Genomic DNA, 27,545 nt, shown 5'->3' with positions numbered 1-27,545 from the left:
CCATGATAAGCAGAAACTAAAACAGTATGTGACCACAAAGCCACCACTACAAAAGATTCTGCAAGGGATTCTGCACACAGAAAGTGAAACCCAACTTAACCATGAAAAGGCAGGCAGCACCAAACCACAGGAAAAGAAAAAGCAAGAAAGTAGAGAGTAACATCAACTTAGGTACACACAATCAAACCTTCAAACAACTAAGACAACTAAATGACAGGAATCACCACATACCTATCAGTACTAACGCTTAATGTTAACGGACTTAATTCACCCATCAAAAGGCACCGCTTGACGAACTGGATTAAAAAAGGAAGATCCAACAATTTGTTGCTTACAGGAGACCCATCTCACTGACAGAAATAAGCATAGGCTTACGATGAAAGGCTGGAAGAAGATTTACCAAGCCAATGGCCCCCCAAAACAGGCAGGAGTAGCAATACTTATCTCTGACAAAGTAGACTTCAAACCTACATTGATCAAATGAGATAAAGAAGGACATTCCATACTAATAAAAGGGGAAATAGACCAAAAGGAAATAATAATCATCAACCTGTATGCACCCAATGTCAACACACCCAATTTCATCAAACATACCCTGAAATACCTAAAAGCATATAGAAACGCCAACACAGTGGTTGTGGGAGACTTTAACACCCCATTATCATCAATAGATAGGTCATCCAAACAAAAAAATCAATAAAGAAATCTTAGATCTAAAATATACCATAGATCAAATGGACCTAGTTGATGTCTACAGAACATTTCATACAACTTCTACACAATATACATTCTTATCAGCAGCCCACGGAACCTTCTCCAAAATAGATTGTATCCTAGGGCACAAAGCAAGCCTCAGCAAAATAGAAATTATACCATGCATTCTATCTGGTCACAATGCAATAAAACTAGAACTCAACAACAAAAGTAAAGATAAAAAACATGCAAACAGCTGGAAACTGAACAACTCATTGCTTAATGAACAATGGGTCATTGATGAAATAAAAGAGGAAATTACAAAGCTCCTGGAAGTCAATGAAAATGAAAACACAACCTACCGGAACCTATGGGACACAGCAAGGCAGTCCTGAGAGGAAAATTTATAGCCATGAGTGCATATATTAAAAAGAATGAAAGATCCCAAGTCAATGACCTAATGATACATCTCAAACTCCGAGAAAAACAAGAACAAGAAAATTCCAAAACAAATAGAAGGAGAGAAATAACAAAATTAAGAGCTGAAATCAATGAAATAGAAACCAAAAAAACTATACAAAAAATTAATGGAACAAAAGGTTGGTTCTTTGAAAAAATAAACAAGATCGACAGACCCCTGGCAAACCTAACTAAAATGAGGAGAGAAAAAACCCAAATTAGTAGAATGAGGAATGCAAAAGGGGAGATAACAACAAACACCATGGAAGTCCAGGAAATCATCAGAGACTACTTCAAGAACCTATATTCAAATAAATTAAAAAATCTTAAAGAAATGGACAGATTTCTAGATACATATGATCATCCAAAACTGAACCAAGAGGATAATAATCACCTGAATAGATCTATAGCACAAAATGGAATTGAAGCAGCAATCAAGAGTCTCCCCAAAAAGAAAAGTTCAGGACCTGATGGATTCTCTGCTGAATTCTATCAGACCTTTAAAGAAGAACTGATAACAACCCTCCTTAAACTGTTCCACGAAACAGAAAGGGAAGGAAAACTGCCTAATACATTTTATGAAGCCAGTATTACACTTATCCCAAAACCAGGCAAAGACACCTCCAAAAAGGAGAACTATAGGCCAATCTCCTTAATGAATATTGATGCAAAAATCCTCAATAAAATAATGGTAAACCAAATTTAACAACACATCAAAAAGAACATTGACCAAGACCAAGTAGGCTTCATCCCAGGGATGCAGGGGTGGTTCAACATACCAAAATCAATAAAAGTAATAAACCACATTAACAGAAGCAAAGACAAAAACCACTTGATCATCTCAATAGATGCAAAAAAGCCTTTGATAAGATCCAACACCATTTCATGATAAAAGCTCTAAGAAAACTAGGAATAGAAGGAAAGTTCCTCAACATTATGAAAGCTATATATGACAAACCTATAGCCAGCATTATACTTAATGAAGAAAAACTGAAACCATTCCCTCTAAAATCAGGAACCAGACAAGGATGCCCACTATCTCCACTCCTATTCAACATAGTACTGGAATTCCTAGCCAGAGCAATTAGGCAAGAAGAAGGAATAAAAGGAATACAAATAGGTAAAGAAACTGTCAAAATATCCCTATTTGCAGATGATGTGATCCTATACCTTAAAGACCCAAAAAACTCTACTCACACCATCAACAGCTATAGCAAGGTAGCAGGATATAAAATCAACATAGAAAAATCATTAGCATTTCTATACACTAATAATGAACAAACTGAAAAAGAATATATGAGAACAATTCCATTTACAATAGCCTCAAAAAAAATCAAATACCTAGGTGTAAACCTGACAAAAGATGTGAATGACCTCTACAAGGAAAACTATACACTTCTGAAGAAAGAGATTGAGGAAGACTATAGAAAGTGGAGAGATCTCCCATGCTCATGGATTGGTAGAATCAACATAGTAAAAATGTCTATACTCCCAAAAGTAATCTACATGTTTAATGCAATTCCCATCAAAATTCCAATGACATTCATTAAAGAGATTGAAAAATCTACCATTAAATTTATATGGAAACACAAGAGGCCACGAATAGCCAAGGCAATACTCAGTCAAAAGAACAATGCAGGAGGTATCACAATACCCGACTTCAAACTATATTACAAAGCAGTAGCAATAAAAACAGCATGGTACTGGCACAAAAACAGACATGAAGACCAGTGGAACAGAATAGAGGACCCAGATATGAAGCCACACAACTATAACCAACTTGTCTTTGACAAAGGTGCTAAAAATATACGATGGAGAAATAGCAGCCTCTTCAACAAAAACTGCTGGGAAAACTGGTTAGCAGTCTGCAAAAAACTGAAACTAGATCCATGTATATCACCCTATACCAAGATTAACTCAAAATGGATCAAGGATCTTAATATCAGACCACAAACTCTTAAGTTGATACAAGAAAGAGTAGGAAATACTCTGGAGTTAGTAGGTATAGGTAAGAACTTTCTCAACGAAACCCCAGCAGCACAGCAACTAAGAGATAGCATAGATAAATGGGAACTCATAAAGCTAAAAAGCTTCTGTTCATCAAAAGAAATGGTCTCTAAACTGAAGAGAACACCCACAGAGTGGGAGAAAATATTTGCCAGCTACACATCAGACAAAGGACTGATACCCAGAATATATAGGGAACTTAAAAAACTAAATTCTCCCAAAACTAATGAACCAATAAAGAAATGGGCAAGTGAACTAAACAGAACTTTCTTAAAAGAAGAAATTCAAATGGCTAAAAAACACATGAAAAAATGCTCACCATCTCTAGCAATAAAGGAAATGCAAATTAAAACCACACTAAGATTCCACCTCACCCCTGTTAGAATAGCCATCATTAGCAACACCACCACCAACAGGTGTTGGCGAGGATGCGGGGAAAAAGGAACCCTCTTACACTGTTGGTGGGAATGTAAACTAGTACAACCACTCTGGAAAAAAATTTGGAGGCTACTTAAAAAGTTAAACATTGATCTACCATTTGATCCAGCAATACCACTCTTGGGGATATACCCAAAAGACTGTGACAAGGTTACTCCAGAGGCACCTGCACACCCATGTTTATTACAGCACTATTCACAATAGCCAAGTTATGGAAACAGCCAAGATGCCCCACCACTGACAAATGGATTAAGAAAATGTGGTATCTATACACAATGGAATTTTATGCAGCCATGAAGAAGAACGAAATGTTATCATTCGCAGGTAAATGGATGGAATTGGAGAACATCATTCTGAGGGAGGCTAGCCTGGCCCAAAAGACCAAAAATCATATGTTCTCCCTCATATGTGGACATTAGATCAAGGGCAAACACAACAAGGGGATTGGACTTTGATCACATGATAAAAGCGAGAGCACACAAGGGAGGGGTGAGGATAGGTAAGACACCTAAAAAACTAGTTAGCATTTGTTGCCCTTAATGCAGAGAAACTAAAGCAGATACCTTAAAAGCAACTGAGGCCAATAGGAGAAGGAGACCAGGAACTAGAGAAAAGGTTAGATCAAAAAGAATTAACCTAGAAGGTAACACACACACACAGGAAATCAATGTGAGTCAATGCCCTGTATAGCTATCCTTATCTCAACCAGCAAAAACCCTTGTTCCTTCCTATTATTGCTTGTACTCTCTCTACAACAAAACTAGAGATAAGGGCAAAATAGTTTCTGCCAGGTAGCGAGGGGGTGGGAGGGAGAAGGGGGTGATAAGGGAGGGGGTGGGGGAAGGGGGGAGAAATGACCCAAACATTGTATGAACATATGAATAAATAAAAATTAAAAAAAAAAGAATGAGCAGATAAGAATGAGCTGGGCGCCAGTGGTTCACATTTATAATACTAGCTACTCAGGAGGCAGAGATCAGGAAGATCGTGGTTCGAATCCAGCCTGGGCAAACAGTTCATGAGACCCTATCTCGAAAATACCTATCACAAAAAACAGGGCTGGTAAAGTGGCTGAGTTCAATTCCTAGTATTGCAAAACAAAAAACAAAACAAAACAAAACAAAAAAAACAACCCAAAACTTTAAATGAAGTGGGGTGAATAAAAGACTCAGCCTGGCACATAGTAAATGCTCAAAACAAACAAACAAACAAACAAAAAAGGTAGTGAGAGTTATGATAAGGACTCTAGCCAGCGGCACAAAGCCAAGTCCTAAGACATCCATGCCTCTGAGTGTTCGTCCTCAAAGCAGGGTGTCTGTGTCCAGTCCCTGGTGCCACCCCACCCAGTGCTGTCCCATCTCACGTCTCAGGCTGCAGTACTGGCACCTAGGAGTGAGGTTAGATATCAGGAAGAACTGGCCGATGAGGGAGATGAGTCAGTGCATAGTGACCAAAGGAGGCAGTGGCTCTTCCCTTATGTCTGGGAAAACCCTTCTGGGTATGACGGGTGGTGAGAGCGCTGGGGAAAGGAAGGGAGGAGTACAGGGTCCCACCTGCAGCAGCAGCTCCAGGCAGCCGCAGAGTCTGTGCAGCTCAGCACTGGCATCTGTCACTGGCCCCTGTCCGTCCCCGTATCCCTGGAGGATGGCAGAGACAGCAGCTGTGGGGATGGCAAGTGGAAGGCATCAGGGCACCTAGTTGCTGAGGGACCTGCTCTACACCCATCACTTTTCCTGCAACCCCAGAAAATCTGGCAGGACACACTCACCTTTCAGGTCCTTGGTGACCTTAAGGATGGCCCTTTCTTCTGTCATGAGGACTTGGAAGTGATGTGATTCCTTGTGAGTTGGAAGGTCAGCCCCGGAAGGATCCTCTGGGCACAGCTGCCCAGCTGTGGAATCAGAGGAGTCAGAGCCTGAAGAGGGAGCAAGGCCTATCTTGGGTCTCACAGTGAATTAAGAAGCAAGGTGAAAACCCAGTTCTTTCTTGAAGGCTGCTGTATGTCACATGGCATGACCTCCACTTATTGGGCAGTCTCTGGGTGCCAGACACTGAGCTCACTGTTTGACATCCTTGTCTCAGTCAATTCCCACAAGAGCCGCAAGGAGTTATTAACCCCATTTTATACAAGATGAACCGAAGCACAGAGAGGGTTAATCTTATATCTGACATCACGAAGTTGTAAATAGCAAAGTCAGAATTTGAACGCAGATCTGTGTGCCCAGAAGGCTTATGTTCTTGGCCTGATTTGATGTGAGCAACTCCGTGAATGCTGGCACCGTTTTGACACTGGGCTGGGGGAAGTTTACCCCACTTCCCTAAAGACAGCGCTCACCCTTGGCCCCTTGAGAACCACAGTTATTCTTTCCAGGGCCTCAGCTGAGTGGAAAATTTGCGTTTCTTCAGAAGAGGGGGCACAGAAGTAAAGTGAATCCCCAGGGCTGAGCCTGGGCAGCAAGCTGGGTGTGGGGAACGTGGCTCTGGGTTTTAATCCTACCACCTTCTCCTAGGCCACTTTCAGCCTGTTCTTTCCCAAAGGAGCTTGGGGCTCAAAGAGGGACACTGTGGCATTGAGGGCTGGTGGGCTTAGCCTGAGATCCTGGAATCAAGGCCAGGTGGCAGTGAGGAGATAGTGGGTCGCAGTGAAGGGGATGGAGAAGGAAGGTGAGACAGCGAGGGTTGGGAGTCAAGAGACATGGGGCCCATCCTGGCCACGCTGCTCACTCACTGTGTGTCCTCAAGCAAGTCATTTGCTTTTCTTTCTTTCTTTTTTCATTTTATTACTTTATTATTAGAACAACATTGATAAGGTATGCGTCAAATGCGTTTTATATGAAATATAATAATAAATATAAATTAGTTCACATGACTCTACGAATAAAAATATATCAATAAATATTGTGACATAAATGTGACTGTTTCTGTAAATACTTTGGTATAGAAATAGCTTATCAATTTTTGCTCTTCTGCTAAAGAGAAAGAGAAACAGCTGGCACTGACGGCTCACCGTTGACTGTAATCCTAGCTATTCAGGAGGCAGAGATCAGGAGGATCAGGGTTAGAAGCCAGGCCCAGGCAAATAGTTTGTGAGACCTTATCTACCCAACACAAAAAAGGTCCGGTGGAGTGGCTCAAGCAGTAACAGCACCAGCCTAGCAAGCATGAGGCCCTGGGTTCAAACCTGTGCTGCCAAGAAAAAAAAAAAGAGAGAGAGAGAGAGACAGAGAAATATTCAGGGAGAACATTTTTTTCTCCTTAGCAATTTGCTCATGAAAACTTAAAAACAAATTAGCCATAGTAAATGTGAAAGGCCTGATTAAAAGAGTCATGCAGAAGTAAGTTGACCACCTTCCAAAGGAAGCTACCAGGAGAGTAAGGATTCCCAAAGGAGCTTACATATGACCAGGCCAAGTCTCCCCCTCCCCTGTTCTTAACCCACATCTTATAAAATTTCTTTGGTTCTAAGGTTTGGAGGGACTTCAGCTTTTTAGGAAGAATTCAGCTATCTCATCACTCTGTTGATAGTCACTGCACGAATTCTGAAAGCATGGAGAAGTATGCAGAGCTTGATTTTAGTTTTATAAAAATCTGGTTCCTCCTAGGAAGGTGTATGTGGCCCTGTTGAAATTCAGGGCCTGCATCAGCTCCTGCCAGCATTTTTTGATCTAGAAAGAACTGTCTCTTAGGATCCATCAGAAGTTTTGCATTCATGGCCTTGAACTCCACCTGGTACATCTTCAAGTCCTCGTAGATACTGCTAAGGCACAGGGTCATCATAAAAGAGACCTTTCCTGAGTCCAGACAACTCCCATTAGTGATGAAGCAGTCTCTCTGGAAGCCAGGCAACTCTCATTCTTGGTTATTTCCAGTGGTCAACAGGCCTTCACTGCACTGGTTTTGTCATTCGTGGTGTCTTCATCATCAATGTCTTTGGCAGTATAGGAGTAAAATTCTAGGGTTTGTCTGGCCTTCTGAAGCATGCCACTGACGGCCCTCAGCGGGTTTCAGGAATACTTGAGGCACTGGAACGTCCCTGGGGAGGTGCCTGGCCAAATTGAGGTGGCCTAGGAGGACAGGGCAGCCACAAGGAGGAGGCTGCAGGCTGGATTCATACTGGGCCAGCACTGAGGATGCTGAGCAGGCACTGAACAGGATGGTGGGCACAGCAGGCAAGTCAGCTGGGAGGCTGACCCAGGGGGCCACACTTCCTAAATGTCTCAAGGCATGTCACTTAATTTCTTGGCCCCTGGTTTCCCCATATGTGGACCAAGGAGTTGGACTGAGTGTCACTGCAGACCCTTCCAGCCCAGATCCTCTATGAAATCTATGAACAGCCTTCTCCTTCAGTCCCCTCCAGGATCCCTCTGTCCCTCACTCCTGGCATAGCTCCCCTTTCCCAGCCTCCCAAAGCCCAGAGTCCTCCTGCTGCTCACCTGGGAAGGCAGGGCTGGTTGCATGGACAGTTGGGCTCTGCAGCCTGAGCCCTTCCCTAGCGACTGTGGGCTGTGGGCTGAGAACACCACTTCCCAGTCCATGTGGTCTGAGCCTGAGTCACTTCCCTGAACCCTGGAGGGGGAGGAGCGATCCAAGGCAGGGAGGAGTAGTAGAGGCAGGATCAGGGGAACCCAGCAAAGACTCAAGTTGTAGAGTGCTTGCCTAGCAACATAAGGCCCTGAGTTCAAACCCCAGTACAGCAAAAACAAAAAAACCAAAACGGTAAAAAAAAAAAAAAAAAAAAAAGAGTCCCTTACCAGGGTGGTTATTCCTTATTTGTTATTGGTGAATGTTATTTGCCAATTTGTCAAGATAGCAAAAAGAAAGGCGATAGAAAAGAGTGGAAGAAAGAGAAAATAATCATTTGCAGATAAAGATTATGGCCTAAGAAATGCAAACATGGGAGCTGAAAAGTTATTACTACAAACTGTGACTAGAGCACCCGGCAGAGCGGGTGAGATAGCGACTGGATCCCCTCAGGCACACCTGGCTGATCGCAATTCCTGAAATTCAAATTTCTTTTCCTTTTTCCTTCACTTTTTTTCACTTGCTGTTGTCTTTCTTCCTTGTTGCCACCAGATGGCACAAAGAGGCCGAGGTGCTGGTCCACGGGTTTCTCTGTGGTTGTCTCCTCACTATCTCTTGGATGAAGGCGCTCAGGTGGGGAGAGAGGGTGAAGGTCCCACCAACTATCCCGTTCCTCTTCTGCAGCCCCCCATCCCGGTTGGGGGTGGGGGCTCTCATGTGCTGGTCACTAGTGCCCTGCGCCCAACCTGGTAACCACATCCCAAAAGCTGGAAGCAAAGCCCTGGTGAAGTGCTGTGTCCAGCAAAGGAGCAGGTGGGTTGCCCAGGTGGGCTTGGCTCTCCCATCTGCTGTGCTGTGCTTTTTGAGGCTGGGGTTTGCCTGTTTCTAGGCCCGGCTGCCCTGGGGCTAATACTGGGGCAGGGATCAGAGGAGCAGGGACCAGTAAGAACTGTTCCCCCAAACCCCAGGAACAGATGTAAACACTGGCGCGCGGTGCCCAAGCCTGTCTGTCCGGCGCCCCACTCCCTGCCTGTTGTCCCAGTGTAGAGGCTCAGCACCCCCCTCCCCCGTCCCCCACGTCCATTTTCCAGTGTCTATCTCTGACTGTTGTCGCTCATCTGCTCTCTCCCGTCGCGCCCTGGGTCTCTCTGGCTCTTTGAACTCAGTTGGTCCCTGCGCCGGCCGCCCCTCCCCGCGCCCCCCGCACACTCGGTGCTCCCTCCGTAACCAGCTGTGTCCCTGCGCCCGTGTCACCGCCCCTAGCCGGGCCCGCACTTCCCCGCTTCCTGGCGGGGCTGCGGAGAAGGCGCGGACTCCGGCAGGGGCGGGCTGGGGGCGTCACCGCTCCCTCCCAATGTCGTAGGCGCCCTGGGCCGTGCGGTGGCCAGGGCTGGGGGCGGGCCGGCTCCCGGGGTGCCCGCGTCCCCGCCCCGGGCAGGCTGGGCTCCCGGTCGGATGGGCTGCACCGTGAGCCTGGTGTGCTGCGAGGCGCTGGACCCCGGCACGGCCTGCGGCCCCCAGCCCCCGGGGAGTCCCCCGATCCCGGCGGGGGTCGAAGGCTGGGTGCCCAGGGGATCGGGCCGCGCAGAGGGGAGGCAGCTGCTGCTTCAGGTAGGACGCTGCGGAGGTGGGCGGGGAAGGTCTCGCCAGTGGGTAGCGGGTGACTGGCAGAGCCCAGGACACCTGAGACAGGTTAGGAGCCTAGCAGGAAAGTGCGGGTCAGCGCTTGGGAGGTGGCTTGCAAGGCATGCTGCCCAGGAGGGAGGTTGGACCAGGAGCAGGAGAAGGGGCAGTGAGTTCTCCTGAGGTCTCACCTGGGTTCTCCTGTGCCCTTGGCAGGAGGGCGATGTGGGACCCAACCCTTAGAAATGAAAATAGCTGCCCCAGGCTTGGGCATCAGTCTATCATCCCAGCAGGGGGGTTGGAGGGGGGAGGCAGGAAGATCACAAATTCCAGGCCAGCCTGTGCTACATAGTGAGACCCTGTCTCAAAAAAGGAAAGAGGAGGGAAGAAGGAAGGGAGGGAGGGAGGAAGGAAGGGAGGGAGGGAGGAAGAAAGGGAGGGAGGGAGGGAGGAAGGAAGGAAGGAAAGAGAGAGACAGAGAGAGAGAGAGAGAGAGAGACAGGGAGAGAGAGAGAGAGAGAGAGAGAGAGAAAGAAAGAAAAAGAAAGCTGGTTTCCCCTGAGCTGGCCATGCAGGGATTAGAGTGGTTGCTATCTTCCTAGACCTGGGCTCTGTGGCCAGGACGGAAGGGGTCTTCTGAGCTAGCATGGTCCCCTGTAAGAAAGGTCTGAGGACTTTGGGACCTGGACCTCCCATCCTCTGTCCTGGGTAAATCTTGGAGCCTTGAAGTGGAAAACTGACCCTGGTATGGGAGTAGCTGTGACCTGGGAGGCAGGAGCTTGTTCTGGATAAGCCATCTGTCAGGAACCCTCAGGCCTGATATAGGTGTGAGCACTGATTTCCCAGGAAAAGGAGGAGAGGAGGTACTTGGGGTCAGCAGGGGTTGGCTAGCTCCACTCCAGGTCCCTGCAAAATTTCCCAGCCTACCCCACTGTTGGGGGCTGGGAGACAGAGCCTCCTCAGACTTCTTGCTGAATTGTGGTCTGGGTCATGGTGGGGGTCTTATGTTCCCCAACCGGAGGCACGCAGAGATGGAGTGACTCCACACGAGCCCCGCAGCAATCCCCACCCTTCCTCAGGGGCAGCTGGTAAAGCCAGTTGTGTCTGTGTGTGCCTTGTGTGCATATGTGTGGTCATGTGCAGGTCCCTCTGCTTGACTGGATGTCCCTCCAGGGCACAGGTTATGGCATATTTGTGGTTACACACCACAGTGCCAGGCACAGGGCTAGGTCTTCGTAAACAGAATGCTCCATCCTTCAAGGCTGCAGCTGGTGGCTGACCATGGTGAGGGACCAGGCTTTGGGTTAGAGTTGTTGTCTGGACCTTTGAAGTGTCTGGTGTCCTTGTAAAATCGAGATGAGACCTAAGCTTAGCTTTGGGCCCTGAGGGACAGAAGGGAAGGCTCTGGGGGATATGGACTGGGGATCCCAGATTACTGCATCTTGGTCCTGACAGAGAATTGTGGTGACATGGCAGAGCTCTCAGTTATCAGCCTCCCTGCCTCAGAGCGTCATGAGTTCTCTGTCCTCTAAGGTGGCTTCTGTGCATATGGGGTGGGGGTGAGGTGATAGTGTCCCTCCTTATCTCTTTCTGTCTCAGATCCAGTTTTCTCTCTGAAATGTTGAGCTGGTTTCCTGGTATTTTGAGGTTGGCGCACAGAGCCCTGGGAGGCACCTCAGATATCTGGTCACCCAGAGTTTTGCCGTTGCCTCTGCCCCTTGGCGTGGAAGAATTCAGGGATGAGACCATCTAGTTCCTCGTTTTCTCTCCTGATTCTTGGCCTTGCTGTTCAGCCTTCCTTACTCTCTGGTTTCATCCTAAGAGGTAGGGCTGTGGGCTCAGGACTCTGTTGGTAGATTTCCTTGATTTCCTCTGTCTTTCTACCTCCTACCCAAAGCCGGTCTTGATGTGGGGTGGGCTCCTGTTGGGCCTGGTGAGGGTGGGCAGGGACAGGGTGGTTGAGGCTGAGTTGGGGAAGGAATTGGGGGTGCTGAAAGTGGTGATCAAGGAGAGGGGAAAAGAAGTGGGAGGTGTGTGTGTGTCCCTGTGTGTGACAATGACATGGTCAGGGATGGGGACGAGTGTCTGTCTGCATTTGGATGAGCTGGTTTCCCAGTGGCCTCTGGGGAGAGCTTGCCAGTGACTCACTGCCTGCTTTATCTGCATGGATAAGACTCCATCCCGGCCATGTGCCCTGGCTCTGGCTCCAGAAGGGGATGCGGGGGCTGGCAGCTCTCTCCCCTGCCCAGGGCCCCATTCACAGGGCGACTCTCAGGGGACTGCTCAACCCTGGAAAGAGCAGCCCGCCTATCACCTGAGCCCTCACTGGAGGAGGCATGATATCCACGTTCTTGTGGGAGATAAACATCTTTTGGACTCTCACCCCCTCAGGAGCCGGGCTCAGAAGCTACCAGGCATCTGGGCCTACAGCCAGGGCCCTCCCACTGATGGTCTTGCCACAGACACGCGTCCTCCATTCCTGCCTCTGCTATCCCATAGACTAAGCTTCTGTCCTAAGCTGCAGATTGGGCTCATGGTACTGACTCTATTTCCCACCTCACTGTTCTCCATTTCCCTGCCCAGGCCATATTGCCTTCTTTGCCTCCCATGTTGCCTGGCTCATCCATTCTTCTCTCTCTGCCAGTGTGCCCTGTTCCCCAAGACCCCATTGCCCCCACCACTTCCTTCCCTGGCCTAAATCTGTCGCCTGCTCCTCCTCCTGACTTTGAGGAGGACTGTCTGCCCCCACCTTGGCTCCCAACTCTTGCATTATCAGAGCCTGGAGCTGGGAGCCCTGTGTCTCTCAGATGGCTTTCTCTGGCTCCCATAGTTCCCTGCATTTTGAGCCTGACTTTGGCCCCCACACGCCAGCCTCAGGAGGAAGGAGGGTGGGGTTTGGCACTCCTCCTGAGTATTCCCGCCAAAACTTTTCTGACGTGGGTGCCAAGGGGCCTGGCGGGCATCTCCAGGTGCCAACCTTGCCTCTTGCTCTGTGCCATATCCCAAGACAAGTGGGTGCTTGTCTGATGGTGGCAGGAGCAGAGGGAAAGAGACTCCAGGCTGCTTCTGCCTCTTCCCTCCTGCGGGCAGCTTGTCTGGCTTCTGCTTCGCCCCCAGGCTTGTGTGCCTTTGAGTTTAGCAAGCTCTGGAGGGCCAGGACCTGCAGTCTCCTCTGCATTCCTGTTGTGGGGTCTTACAGGTCTGATGGACATTCTGGGGACTAACCCAACTCTTGCAATTTTGGGTTGGATTTCTTTCTCTTCTCCCCTCTCTTGTTATATAAGATCATAGACCTTCTGAGCTGAAAAGGATCTGGTAATCATTCTGAACCTTTTGAGGTCACAGCTCCCTTTGAGAATGGAATGAAAGGTATAGATGCTTTTGCTAGGGAGATGTGCACACACATATTCACATACTTGTACACACATAGTCACTCTACAAACACTCATGATATCATATGTCCTTCAAGCCTGCCTACAGCCATGCTCGTCTACCCTCATATTTCATGAATAAGCACACTGAGTCCCAGAGAAGGGGAATGACTTGCCTAACGTCACACTACAAGTGAGCATCACATCCCAGGTGTCATGGCTCCACAACTAGTTTTGTCCCCAGATGCAGCATTTGCCTTCCCCAGAGATTACAAGACAGGCAGGCCTGGCCACTCATTTGTTCAGTATTGATTCAGGCATTTTTGGGCACCTGCTATAAGCCAGGCATTGGGCTAGGAACAGGGCTATGGGGCAAAAAGCAGACAGTTTCTGATCTTACCCCAGGAAGTGTGGGTCAATCCAGTGGGAAAGATGGAGCAAACTGCAAACAAGTAACCAAGTAACCGCACAAATAAACGCATTCTGGAAAACCTTGCTGTGGAGTAAAGGCAAGAGAGGTCACAGGTGATAATACAAGAGGGACTGGATGAGGAAGGTGGAAGAAGTGGCATTTAATTAAGGAGTTGGAGTATGAGCAGACAGTATTGAGGTGTTCTCGTGGTCGGAGCTGTGTGCTAGGAGCCCTGAGGAGTGTTGGGAGCTCGGACAGTTTTGGAAGATTTTCTTTGGCTGCACTGGCTTCCCACAAGCCCCCATCCATGCTGTGTGTATGGCAGGGAGAGGGTGAGAGGCAAAGCTGGCAACCTGAGCAGGTGAGGAGGTCTCCAGAGGAGGATGAAGAGGATTGGGTGAGGCCACTACTAATTGTAGGGGAAGGGAAAAGGTGTGGAGATGGCTTGGAGGTGGGGTGAGAGAGCAGGAGGGGTGAGTGACTTACAAAGATGGCAACTGATAAGTCATCACGAGGCATTTCCCTCATTTCAGTTTATTGAAGTATTTCATAAATATAGAAAAGTATACAAGCTTTCCACTAACTTGAACACACGTGCCCGTGTATTCAGTACTCAGAGTGAAGAAATAAAGCCTTGTAGCACCCAGAAGTTCCCCTTCCTGACCCCTGCCAGTCACTCGTTCCCCTCAAAGGTTGTTCACCTCCTGACTTCTAACAGCATAGATTTACCTGTTGTAGAATTTCTTATAAATAGAGTGCGTCCTATTATACTTTTATGCCTGACTTCTTTCACTCAACATTCACGAATTCATCGTTGTTCTTGGGTGCAGATGCAGCTCATTCCCTCTCATTTCGGAATGGTGTTCCGTTGTGTGAAGATACAATACCGATTTCTCCACTCTGCCGTTGCCAGGCGGTACAGTTGTTTCCAGTTTGAGGCTGTTGTGAATATCTGCTGTGAACATTTTCGCATGTGTGTTTTGGTGATCCGATGTTCTGATGTCTGCTGGTTATATTCATGCCTCCCTCTTGTTGGGTGTTGGGAAGACCCAAGTCTCTCAAGAATCAGAGGGATCACTCTGTAAAGGAAGCATGAGAGGTGTCCTGGGGAGAGAGAGAGAGAATTCCTGGGCTAATATGTACCCTTGTAGTAACTTTGCTCATCCTGCCTGCCCCTCCTTGCTCCCAGTGTGAGACTCAGGAGGAAAAGGAGGTTGAAGGTCAGAGAGCTGCATTGGAGGGAGGGGGAAGGGGGAGTGTCACAGTCATCTTTCTCAGCGTATTCACTGTCTGGGGGAAGGCTTGGTCCCTGATAGGAGGGGGAGGGTTTGAGGCTAGGGACAGGGCCTGCATTTCTTCCCTTTTTCTGGATGGGCAGGAAGCCAGCACTGCCTCCTTGTTTGATGTATGGACTTGCCAAGGCCCCTGGCACCAGGACAGAGCCCAGTGCCAAGGGCAGGCAAGCTAAGGCAATCCCCAGAAGGGCAGCCGCTTGTGAGTGGAAGCAGAGGCTGCCATCTACACAGGCTGACTGGTGGGGAGAAGAGAGGTCCCACACAGTGGCTAGAGTCCAGGACCCCTTTCTGACCATCCCAGCTCTAATTCATAAATTTACGTCCAGTCCATCTAGAGCCCTGGTGTTTCTGGCCAGTCCCTCCCCCTCCTTGTTGAGTAGTCCTGGCACCCAGAGCTGGAAACTGGGTCTCCACACCTGCTCCAGGAGAGGGGATAGAGGAGCCCAGCTTCGATGCTCCTTTCTGTAGACACTGTCCTGTGTGCCATGTTGGTTCTGCACCCAGAGCGTCTGCTCACCTTTCAACACATCATTCTTTCCACCCATCTCTTCCTAACCAGTGCCATCTTCTCTCTTACATATCCACTCTTCATCCTCGAACCTCCCACCTTCCTCTCCTCCAGCCATCCACCCTCGGCCAGGCACCGTGTACACACACATTGTCTTACTTTGTATCTCAGCCCATTTTGTGTTGCTGTAACAGAACAACCTAAACTGGGTGACATTTTTTTTTTGGCAGTACTGGGGTTTGAACTCAGGGCTTTGAGCTTGCTAGGAGGGCACTCTACCACTTGAGCCACACCTCCAGCCCTAGGTGATTTTTAGTGAACAGAACTTTACAATAATTTGTTTCTTGTGGTTCTGGAAGGTGGAATGTGCAAGACTGAAGGGCCCTTATCTGGTGAGGGATTTCCTGATGTGTCACTTGAGGGAAGATAGGGGCAGGGTAGACAGATATCAAAGGGGACTGAACTCTGGTAATAATGGCATTAATCCTTTCATGAGGTTGGTGTCCCTATGACGAAACACCTCCTATTAGGTCCCACCTCCTAGCACCATAGCATTGGGGATCGAGTTTCTAGTGTGTGAACTTTGGGGACTTTTTCAAACCACAATGCTGAGAAAGTCATCTCCTGGGAGGCTCAGTGCTGAAGGCAGACTGCAAACACATCATCCTAAGACAATGTGCCTAGTGTGCCTGGAAGGTATGTATGTGAGCTGTCACATGGTTCCAGAGCAGGGACTGACCTGTTCTGCCTGAGGCAGTCTGGGAATCCCTCAGAGAGGTGACTTGTTGAATGGGGTCCTCAAAGAGGAGTAGACACTCACTGACCCAGAGGGAAGACAAGGCCATTTCAGGCAGGCCCAGAGGTGCAGAAGTGTGCAGTGCCCTCAGGGAGTGAAGAGATGAAGTGTGGGTGGAGGGCATGGTGGGAAGGGAGAGCTGGGGCCAGCCTGCATGAGAAGGGCCTTGAATGCTGAGCTAAAGTTTGGCCTTCAGACTTTGTGGGCTGTGAGAGTACCTGGAAGCTCACCACAGAGGGCTCTGCATTCAAAGCTCCCTGGCTCAGGGTAGAGGACACATGAAGGATGGAGATTTGGTGACTGGAGCCTGCTCTTGGATCTTTCTCATGTGGATGGACCATGTAGAGGTGTGTGTGTAGGGGAGGGGGTACTGTGCCTGCCATGAGTCCCCCCTCCCTTGGTAGACCTGCTGGAAGCTGGTTGTCCTTCCTTGTCCCTGACTTCACCTTTACGACTCCTTCACCCTGCCCTCCAACCCCCCACCTCCAAGAACTTGGGCCTGGCAGGCTAGGATTTTAGCTAAGAACTCACCTAGTGCAGTTGGCTCTCTGCCCTGTCCTTTTAGCTCCAGCCTGTGTGTCACTCCCATGGACACTAGGTGACAGGCCTGGCTTTGTTGGGACCTGAGACCTGGGCCAGGCCTGTGGGTCCTGCCCTTGCAGGGGTGCTGGATGTGAATGAAGGGGTAAATAGAGATGGAAATGCCAGGGCCCAAGTGTCATGAGAGCCTGGGTGCAGAGGTCCTGGACTGGGCACTGCTGATCCCCCTCACTCTATTCTAGCAGAGTGGGAGAGCCGAGGCTGTCTGGTAGAAGATGGCATGGAGTGTGGGTGAGAAAGTGCTCTAGGGCCATATTTCTTGCCCCTTTTTTGTTCTGCACCACAACCTGTCTCCTGCCCTGGGAGGCTGAGGTGCTCTTCTTGTAGGGTTGGGCTTCTCTGGGGGCAGAGCTAGTTCTCCTCTTGGTCTCCACTCAAGCCTCCCTTCTGCCTTCTTTCTTAGTTGGTCTTTTTTGGGCACTATCCCCATTCTTCCCTGTGCACCTATCTTGCCACTTAGAAGCCTTGAGTTCTTTTTCAGCTTCTCTCTTGTCCATGTAGCCAGAAGGCACATCTGTTGTAGGGGAGGCGGTGTGGGATGGTGGCTGCCCAGAGGGGTGTACTGAGCGAGTTCAACTTGGACTTGTAAGCCCCTTGAATGCTGCACATCTATGAGCATATTATGTATCATTTGTGCCTCAGTTTCCTCTGCTGCCCTAACAGCATTTTATACAGCATAGGACACATTGATATCTGTAATAAAGAACAGCTGTCCTCACAGTCATTGTTGCATTATTGTTGTTGCTATTGAGTGACCGTATTAGTCTGCTTCCTCTGACAAAAAAGATGGGTCAAATGTGTGATGGGTGTGCCAGGGGAGATGGAATGAGGGAGGAAGGAACCAGGGTGGCTGGAGAGCCTCAGATTGCCATGCAAGTCTAACCCAAAGGAAGGAGAGAAGGAGGGGTCCAGAAGTGTCCTGGGCCTCCTGCACTCTGAAGGAGTAGCCCAAGTTGGCCCACAAAGAAGTCCTGCACAAAGAAGTTTCCCAGGATTGGGCCTACCTCAGGGTGGCCCTGCACTTTGCCAGTGTCAGAGTGGCCCATGGGAGGCAGGACCTCAGCAAACATGGAGGTGGATTTCAGCTCACAGCGGGATTTCTGCAAGGTGCATCCTTGTGCCTGATGCAGCACCTTGGGTCATGGAGGAAGCCTTTTGTCTAGGGGTCTGGGTGTGTTGGGAGGTGTGGGGATGACCCAAGCATCTGGAAGGAAGCATAGTTTTCACTTTGGGCTGTCATGCTCCTGTTCAGACCTGGGCTTGCTTGGATTGGCTGCCAGGCCTCCTAGCTTCCCACCTCTGGGTACTGGCTACTGCGTGAGCATCCTTTACCCCAGTTGTGTTAGACAGTGCTGTCCTGCTTGGAGCAGAGGGCTGATTCACCTGCTTACACCTTTCTCTTTTTTCCTGTCTGCTTGGGATGCCTTAGTGCTGATGGGGAAATTGAGGCACTTGTACACTGGGCCAGGTATGGTCCTGGAAATCAGCATGGTATTAGTCTCCTCTTCTTCTCCCTTGGACAGAAACCCAACCCCAAAGTTCACACTAGAGGAGGATGGGCAGCCTGAAACTACCCCTGACATTGGCTGTCCTCAGGAGCTGGTCTGGGCTGGATGGAGTGTGGGGCAGGGGTGCCCAGTGCAGTCGCCAAGTTGCAATACCATTAGAGGAATGAAGTTGGAGCAGGAGTGAGTATTTCTGGGCACTAAGCTGAGGCCATCTGTGGGGGTCAGCCCACGCCCAGCCTAGCTAGACTGTCCCCGCCTCCTCAGCTCCCACCGCAGCAGCCAGACTGCATTGAAAAGTGTGAGGCGCCCAGCTGGCCTCCTGACCTCCAGCCACTCACTATGCTAGGCAGAACTAATTTATTCCTTTGCCTTTTAATGGAGCTGCAAGGCAAGCAGGGGGTGGTGTGATGGAGGCAGTGCTGGGGGTAGTGAGGGAGGAGTTTCTTCTGCATCCTTCTCTAGACCCTTTGGCTCCTGTGTGATGCCATGCTATCTCCCCAAGGCCTCAGACTCCAGAGGAAGCTGTGTGGCTTAGGGACTGGGGACCTGGAGACAAGGCAGTCTGGATGAATCCTTTTTTACTACCTCCTAGCTATGTGCCCTGGGTAAAAACTACTTAGTGACTCTGAGCTGCAGCTTCCTCAGCTTGAAATGGGGAGAATGGAGCCCACTGCACCGGGCTGCTGCCAAGCCAGAAGACTCATCTCTGAGCCCCTCTCAGAAAGTGGGGCAGGGCATGGAGGAGCTGCCAAGAGCCAGCTTCACAGTCCATGCCAACCCCTAGGACGCAGTGGGCAGGCAACACTGACCATGCTTGCCTGCACTCTGTCCTGCTTGGCACCTCCTTCCCTTCTGTGTCGCCCTCAGCAGTCTGGAGTCCTAAGCACTGAGGTCAGCTGGGGATGGTGTGGGAGAATGAAGCTGTCCTGGGAACTCTGAGGTTCAGGAGTTGGGGGTAAGGGTGGGGACAGATGAAGTCACAGCACCAAGGCAACAAAAAAAAATGCGGAGGTCTTGTAGAAAAGCATGCACCTGGGGGACAGACTGATCTGGTGGCAAATGTGAAGTCTATTGGTGACTGGCTGATCTGTGAGCCTCAGTTTTCTCAAGTGGATAATGAGAATGAGACACTTGGCTTGCAAGGTAGCAAGGGGCTTAGGATGGCTGAGAGGTGTTGAGTTCCCATGAGGCAGGAGCTCAGTGAACATCGGTTTCCTTCTCTTTGGAAGGAGTTTTCTGGGCCCATCTGGCTGACCCTTTCACTGCTGACTTGGCCAGAAGACTCATCTCTGAGCCCCTCTCAGAAAGTGGGGCAGGGCATGGAGGAACCTGGGCTTGGGGTCTCTGACTTGGCAGGTGGGTCAGAAGTCAGTAAGCAACAATGCTAATAAATGACTTTAAAATCGGTCTCGCATGTAGCTCAGGGCAACCTTGCAAAGCTGTGGGCCAGGCAGGCATTACTACCCTACTTCACAGAGGAACCTGGGCTGAGGTGGACCCAGTCTGCAGCGCTGCACTGTTGGTGCAGAGACAGGTGAGGACCAAGTCTCGGGACTCTGGCCTTTGTGATTTGCCTCTGCTCATCTCAGCCCATTTCTTGCTGAGCCTGGCATATCCTCAGCCCAGGCCTTTTTGTGGAGAGGGGTCCCTCCTCTTGTTCTCTTTGGGACCAAGAGGTCACAGTTTGCCTGACTAGCCAGCAATTGTTCTCATGGGACTCCTCAACCCCCATCCCAGCAGAGCCCTCAGCCTTGAAGACACCTACCAGCTGTCCCGGCTAGACTTCAGGATGCAGGAGAAAGGTGGTCTGTTAGGCCTGCTGCCCCCTTTCCTAGCCACCTCTACCTGCCTCCCCCAGGAAGCAACTCCTGGCCCCAGATTTCTCCCCCATCCCCTGATAGCATGGGTCCCAGCCCCCAGTCCCCCTGCCCTCCTGCCTGCTGCCCTGTCCTCTAAGCTCTTTAGCTGCCTCTCGGGCTGTGAGAACAGCCTCCATCTTGCTTCCCAGACCCACTGATGGGGCATTTCCAGCCCTGGGGTCTCCCCTTTCTCCTCTCCCCTCCTCCCCCCATTTATCTCCCCCTCTGGGAGCCAGACGCCCTTTGTGAAAGTCTGTATGGATTTGAGCTGCCAAGGCTACGCAGAGGGACAAAGGGACACCCCTCTCCCTTCTCCATTGTCCCTGCTCTTCCCAGGAGGCCCTGCTTCTGTGTGTGTGTGTGTGTGTGTGTGTCCACATCCCAGCTTGATTTCTTTCATATGTAACTTGGTGGGGGGGATGGGGATGTTGTCTTGAAAGGATTCAGGGGTGCAGAGTGGTCTTGGGGCTCCTGAGCTATGGCTGAATCCTCTCGGTGGGAGAAAGGAGCCTGGGAGCAGGGTGAGACAGGGAGCTAAGTCACTGATTCTGCAGCCCATGAGTGCATGAGTCACCCCTCAGCACTTCACTCTCTGTCTCTCTGTCATTCTGTCTCCCTGTCTGCCTCTATCTCTATCTGTGTCTCTCCTCTCGCTCCCCTGACCTTTCTCTGCCCCCAAGCTCACTTTCTCCATGCCTGACCCTCATTCTCACCCTGCCTTCTGTCTTCCTTGGCACTGAGGAGAGACCAGGAAGGCCCTGTCTTCTCTCTTCAATGCCAGTTCCTTCACCCTCAGCCCTCCCAGTATTCTACTGGTCTAGACTTCTGGCCCAACTTCACCTTCCCTGCCCAGACCCCATTCTCTTTGCTGTTCTTCCAACTCACAGGGGACTCCCCTGGGGTGCTGTTTCCTCAGAGCCTCTGCCTCCACCTCCACAGCGGCTCCCTTTACCCTGGCCAGCCCGATGACCCCACAGTCTAAAGTAACCCTGGATGGCTGGCTGCCTGCTGGATCCTGGCTAAAAATAAACACATGCTTCATGTGCTTTTAGGGCAGTCTGGGGTAGAGGCAGGGTCTAGCCCACAAAGTCCCTCATGGCCTCCTCAGGGCACAAGCTCTGCTGGGGCCCTGGAGCCTCCCTTGCCACCCAGCTGCAGAAGGAAGCCTGGAGGGCTGTGGGACCCAATGACACCTGGGAGGAAATTCCTGGGTGACACATGGGCAGAGAGAGGCAAACTGAGCACCAGGACCAACCCAGGACTCCTAGCCGGTAAGTGTTGGGGCTTGAACCCAGCGCACTGCAGGAGATTCCAGGCGCATGTTCGAGGCCACAGGCAGTGTCATGGCTTGCAAGCCGAATATGGCCTAGGATCTGGGCAGTGGCCCCATCTTTGAGTAGAGGCTTTCACACCAGGAAGATGGAGGCCTTCTGTCCCTTGGACAACCTCTGCTGGGTCAGTGGGTGACAGGGACCAGCAGGACTTTGGCGGTGGCCCCTCACCCTTTTTTAGCCTCAGCTCCTGGCCCCTCCTTCTCATTCTTTCTGGCCATGCCCGTCCTCCTATCCTGGCCTCCATTCCTCTCTAGCCTTTAAATTGTGCTTACAAGCTCTGTGGCTGCTCAGGCCCAAAGAGGACAGCCCTACTTTCTGCCAGGTAGTGAGAAGAGTAGAGTGGGTGCCCAGTACAGGCTTAGTTGGGCTCTGCTGGGGTCCTGAGGTCTTAACATTCCCAAGAATTTTGAGTTCTCAGAAGCCCTCATCAGATACCTGGAGTTTTCTGTGTGGTGATTAAACTGGGACCTCACAGAGTGGGTGGTTTGCTCTCTGCTATTAGACTAGGCTGCTTCATGGGGAAAATTCAGGTGAACAAACATTGGTCTTTCAGTGTCCAGACACCCTCAATTGTGTCTGGTTTCCCCGGACCAGGCTGCTGTCTTACTTTGGGGATCTGAACTCCTCAATCCAGAGTGCTCCTTCAACATTCTGCTAATCTTCCTGTTTCAGGCTCACTCTCAGACACCATCACCCTCATCCCCAAAGGAATCTGCAGGCCACCAGATCTGAGCCTCAGGGGCTCAGTCCCTGAATCTGGCTGCTTCCTGGCTGTTCCCAACCAGCTCAGGGGTCTGTGTTCTTGGGCTTACAGTTCCCACTCACCCTGTTGTTAGGGACAATAATCAAAATATTTAACAAATGATCCTAGGGACTGGGCTGGGAGGCAGGGTGGGGCCCTGAGGCCCCCTGCTGGACCAGGAGTCAGCCCTTTCCTTGCTGAATGAGGGAGGTCTGCAGCCTGGGGGTGAGGGTGGGGGTGGAGAGATGTCTTGGCCTCTTTCATGCTAGAATGGAAGTATTTCAGCAGTAAATGTGCTAGGCCTATGCTCCCTTTGTTATTTCCTCTAGGATTTATACTTTAATTAAGTAAGAAAACAAGAATCCTTGGCTGCTGTCTTAGGGTTTTGAGAGTAAACGTGTGTTCAAAGGGCCTGAGCTACCCTGAAGGGTCCACTCACTTCCCTAGGCTCAAGATCACTCACCTGTGAAAGAGCAGGTTGGGGAGAGGGTGTGGCTGGGAGGTGGGCTGGAGGATTGCTCCTCTGGTTTCCTTCCACTCTTCCTCCTAGATCAGTTGTCTAAGGTGAGCCTCTGGGATGGTGACTGTGAAGCCACCTTGAGAACAGCAGAAGGGGAGGTCAGTCCTTCCCCAGAGAATGGACTTCCTACCTGAGAAGAGCCTTGAGGCCACCTGCCCTGCCCCAGTGAGGGATGATGAGTCAGTCTCCCCCTGGGACGCCTTGTTCTCTCCATCCACGGGAAACTTCTCTCCCTAGGAAGCAATTGGCCTTCCTTCTAGGTTACTAAGGGACACGCCCCCTTCAGTAGGACATTGTATGTGGGAGGGGCGAAGACATGAAGGACTCTAGGGTCCTAAGAAGAAATCCCAGTTTGGAGACCTGATGAGGTCCTTTCCTTGCAAGAAGAGGTGGCTTCCTCCAGGGATGGGGGCTCAGTGGAGGAGGATTAAGGCAGCCCTTAAAGTGTCATCCCCTCTAGCCAACATGACACAGGCAAAGATTCCCTGGCAGGTGGCCCATCTACGTGAGGGCTGTGTGTCAGCACTGTTAGTTGGGGTCCAAAGTGGCCCCTTTAGCCCCTTTTTCTCTTTTGGGGGTACCCAGCTCTTCTCACTTCTGTTCTTTCCTGCTCCTTGTCAGTAGGGGTCCAGCCTTGGGACACCTGCCCTGTCCAGTGGGGCAAGGGCTCTTTGTGTATGAGTGTGCTACATACAGCACCTCTGTTTCCAGCCCTGTTTTTGCTGCTTTTCTTTGGCCCATAAACAGAACATTCCGTTTCTTTCCAGGCCCTAGCCTCTCCTTATAAGCTTGGAGGACCAGCAGCAGGGTTCCACCACCCTTAAGGGATGCCTTCCATCCTCGAGGCTGCCATGCTGTGCCCCCATCCCCACCTGTATCCTCAGCCTGTGCACCTTTGCTCTGCCTCCAGACTCAGAAAACATAAGGAGGGCCACAGGCTGAAGCTAGGCAGGTCAGGTGTGAGTGGCCCAGGTGTAGTCTGGTTGGGGAAGATCGATAGGGATGGGAGCAATAGGAAATGGTCTTGTCCTCTCCTCCCCAGGGGATCTGAGATGGCCATAGATGACAGGAATGGGCTTTGGTTTCTGCAAGAGAATCATACAGAGGGGACAGGGCTGAGTGAGACTGGAGGCTCAGGGACTAGGGGAGCAGAATTGGTCTGTTTTTTGCTAAGGTGAGCAGGGACTTTCATGCTTGAGTCATGGGAAACTGAAGACTTAGAATTCATTTGGGGTTTTGAAGAGGAATGTGGGGAATAGTAGGGGAAAAACAGAGGCCTCTGGTATTTTGGTGCTTCATTGTAAGTTCTGCCTGTTGTCTAACTTGAGTGTTTTTTGCTTCAGTTTTCATTTCCTCCTGTTCTCTGGTTGAGAGGCATCCTCCAGTTCCTCTCTTTTCTTTTTTTCAGTGCTGGGGTTTGAACTCAGGGCCTACACCTTGCTACTCCACCAGCCCTATTTTTGTGATGAGTTTTTTGGAAATAGGGTCTCACAAACTATTTGGCCAGGCTGGCTTCGAACTGCGATCCTCTGGATCTCTGCCTCCTGAGTAGCTAGGATTATAGGCATGAGCCACCAGTGTCTTGCCCTCTCTTTTCTTGAGTCCCAGCCTGTGGCCTTCAGGCCATCTCTCCTCTGGCCCATTTCAGCATCTCCTGCCAATTCTGTTTTGGCGTCCTTCTGTGGTGTCCATGCCCGGCCTGGCTGTGAACTGCCTGTTCCAGACGTGGTGCTCTAGCTGAGGCTTCTGCATGAAGCACTGTCTGGGTGGGGCAGGAGTGTGTAACTGGCTGACCCAGGAAGGACCATGGGGAGCAGGTCCACAGCACCCCTCCCAGCCCTGGGGACTTGAAATATTTGCCTGGGAATTCTGAGGGCATGGGGAATTCTGTGAGTCAGGCTGGTGGTAGGCATTTCCACATTTATCTTATTCCCCACACCCACCATAAAGTTAGGATTCTTGTCTCCAGTTTGGAGAGATGAAACCAAGGTTCAGAATAGGGACACAATGTCCCCACGGTCAAATAGCCTGTGCATGCCAGTGCAAGGATTTGGACCCTGGTCTCTTTGTGACCTTTGTACCTGGATTCTTCTCTTTGAGATGTGAAGGAGGGCACAATGGAGGTGATGCTTCTACACTTTCTCCTAGCATGCTGGCAACTGCCAGGGGAGGTAAGAAAGGCAAACACGGCAGTGCTTATTTCACAGATGAGGGTGTTGAGGCTCCCTGAGGGATAAGCTGTGCCCCAAACTTATCCATCCACAGGGCCAGATGGGGACTCCCTGTAATGGGACTGCAATCACTTCCCCTGCGCTCTGCCCTGAAATTACCAGCAAGAATAGAATGTGTCAGGTGAAATGGCTCAAGCGGTAGAGCAGCTGCCTAGCAAGCATGAAGCTCTGAGTTCAAATCCCAGTACCACTTAAAAAAAAAAAAGAACAGAATGTGCCAGAAGCTGGGTTCAAGTGGATCCTGCAGGATGTTGGGGACCTTTGGGGCAGGGAGGATGTCAGCTTGTATCATTCAGGTCAGATGAGAGCCTGGAAGTCTGTAGGCCAGTCGGCTCCTCCAGCTTTGACTTGAGGGGTGGTAGAGATTTTGCTCATGTCAGATGCAGGGTCCAGCCAGCTCACTGGTGTGCCGTCGAACCTGCTTCTGATGTGAAGTACTACATCTTGGTGGGCTTGCATCTCCTAAACCCACTCCAGGAACTTGTTCCAGATCTGCCTGAGCTGTGGCCTGATTCTAGTTAGGAACCGAAGCCCTCAGCCCAGTGGCTACAGTTCTGAGTTGGTCCTTCAGTGCTCTGAGGCTGGGAGGCTGGAGTGCCTGGAGAGCCTCTAGCCATGCTGCTTCAGGAGCCAGGGAATGAGGCCAGGCCTGTCTTGTTTTGTGCCTCAGTTTCCCTGGTTGGCTGACTGCCCTCTATGCCATCTCTCCTCTTTCCTTTGTTTCTTTCCTCCCCTCACTCAGATGTTGGTCCTTCACTGCCTCACTGGCTGCCTGTTTAGGATGGGAGGGGCTGGCCACCTTCTTTCTGGTTCTCTCTGTTGAACTCACCTGGGTCCTGCTTTGCTTGTCTCTTTCTCTTCACTCACAATGGCACACTCTCACCTCTGCAGTCCACTCCCCTCTCCCAATTGGATCCTCTCTCTCTCTCTCTCTCTCTCTCTCTCTCTCTCTCTCTCTCTCTCGTTACCTTTCCTTCTTCCTGCCCTCCTCTCTGTCTTGCACCACCTGGGATCTGTCTCAATGACAGATCTGGCTCCTTCTGTCCATAGTTCCCTGGACATGTGTAAGCACTGACTGAGTGCTGAGTGGGGAATAGGAGAGCCCTGGGGTCCCACTTCTGAGACCCCTCCTGACAATGCAGAAACAATAGTCTGAAAGTGCACCCTCAAGAGGAGCCCAGTGAGAGCTGGCTGATGGGAGGGAGGTCTAGGGCAGAGAGGAATGTGGATGCACGAGAAGTGAGCAGAGAATCTGACAGTCAATTCTGACTATATCTGTGCTTCCTCTCTCCCTATGCCTGTCTCTCCCTCCTGGTATCTCTAGCTGTCTGGCAGTCACTGTCACATCTTTGTCTTTCTGTGGCATCTTGGTTCCTAGGCTCAGAGGCTTAAGGCCAGCTCCCCACTTGCTATGCCCCCATAATCCAACTCTCTTTTCTCTGTCCGCTTCTGGGCTGGAGCAGCCAGTGGGAAGGGGAGGGGCTGGGTGGAAGGGTGAGGGTGGGGTGCTGATGCAGCTGGGCTTCCCAGACCAGCCCTCCCTGTCCCCCCTTCCCTTGTCCTCCTTCCTCTCCTCCGCACCCTCCATTCATTTCCCTCTCTCTCCTAGTTCCATCAGAATCAATTAGACCGTCCCTGCTATAATCTCATTGCAAGAGCCTGGGCTCCGACCCAGCAGCCCAGCTCCCAGGCCTGCAGTCTCCATGCTGGGTCTTGCAACCAACACCCCAGGGACAGAAGGATGACCGGGGTGACCTCGGAGCTCCTGCCCTTCCTTTCCCACCCCCTGGCCTTGGGCTCCCCCATGGGTCAATACCCACCATCACATCAGGCCTGTCCCCAGCCCTCCCCCACCCACCGTTTATCATGTCGCTGCTGGGTGGTGATAGAAGTCATTTGGAAAGGGGCCCAGAGGATCAGGATTCTCAGCAGAGAGAATAGAGAGGAGTGGGGGGTGGCGAGGGGGTGGGGGCTTGAATAATGAGCCGCCAGTGTCTAAAGGTTTTTATTGTGCAGAAGAAGTGACCAAGCTATTCTCCTTCCCTAGGAAGGCCGGCTGAGGAAATGGTCCGGAATTTGCGAGGTTAGGTATCAAGGGGAACTTCATGACTGTGAGACATTAGAGGCCTGGGCTAGTGTGGCAGAGGGAGAAAGAGGACCCATGAACTCCACCTCCTTGGGACACCTCTAGGAAAGACATTCCCGCTCCCCTCCCTCCCCCACTTTCTGGCTGCTGTGTTGTGCTATGGAAAAGTGATGGACCAGAGATGACCTCCATTCAGTTCTGATACTGCCTCTTGCTTCTGTGTAATCCCTGGCTTTACTTCTGAGGTCCTCAGTGTCCTATGGAAATCAGGGTTAGAGAGAGGGGTTGGATCTTTTTTTTTTTTAATTTAATTGGAATCGGTACAGGATATTGGGGATCTGTTTCGGAACAGGATCATGAGGTACCTTGTTGGGGGTATGTGGAATGGAGACACGTAAAGACTTCATTGCCCTGCAGTAGCAGCAAGAATGCTGAAAATTCCAATCCACATTGGCCCATAAACCAGGGCTGTGGGAAGGCCCAGTGGATTTGGTAACAGGAATGACACTTCTCTCTCTCCCTCCCTCCTCTTCTTCCCTCAT

At 50.5% G+C, this 27,545-nt stretch overlaps 2 protein-coding genes and 1 pseudogene across 5 annotated transcripts in view; 1 reads left to right on the top strand and 2 right to left on the bottom strand.

Annotated features, from left to right (window-relative positions):
- The window catches only part of Rufy4 (RUN and FYVE domain containing 4), a 28,383-nt gene extending 20,302 nt beyond the window's left edge, over positions 1 to 8,081 (bottom strand). Inside the window, exons 1-3 of one of the 2 annotated variants that reach the window (XM_074071681.1) lie at positions 8,031 to 8,081; positions 5,366 to 5,512; positions 5,151 to 5,257 (exon numbers count right to left, since the gene is read on the bottom strand). In XM_074071681.1, coding sequence (XP_073927782.1) covers positions 5,151 to 5,257; positions 5,366 to 5,411 — 153 coding nt within the window. In that variant the 5' untranslated portion in view covers positions 5,412 to 5,512; positions 8,031 to 8,081. Of the gene's footprint in view, positions 1 to 5,150; positions 5,258 to 5,365; positions 5,792 to 8,030 lie in introns of those variants that run through there. The other variant, XM_074071682.1, reaches the window with a different exon arrangement.
- Positions 7,085 to 8,011, bottom strand: LOC141422635 (interleukin-12 subunit alpha pseudogene; annotated as a pseudogene).
- A 1,477-nt stretch (positions 8,082 to 9,558) lies between the features above and the next one.
- Tns1 (tensin 1) overlaps positions 9,559 to 27,545 on the top strand; it is a 212,877-nt gene continuing 194,890 nt past the window's right edge. For all 3 annotated transcript variants that reach the window (XM_074071696.1, XM_074071695.1, XM_074071683.1), the window contains exon 1: positions 9,559 to 9,729. In XM_074071696.1, the coding sequence (XP_073927797.1) occupies positions 9,574 to 9,729 (156 nt within the window). In that variant the 5' untranslated portion in view covers positions 9,559 to 9,573. The remainder of the gene's footprint in view (positions 9,730 to 27,545) is intronic.

Source organism: Castor canadensis, chromosome 4 (genome assembly GCF_047511655.1).
Source record: "Castor canadensis chromosome 4, mCasCan1.hap1v2, whole genome shotgun sequence".
Lineage (NCBI taxonomy): Eukaryota > Metazoa > Chordata > Mammalia > Rodentia > Castoridae > Castor > Castor canadensis.
Note: the sequence above shows the minus strand (reverse complement) of the source record. Positions and strands in the feature narration are given on the sequence as shown.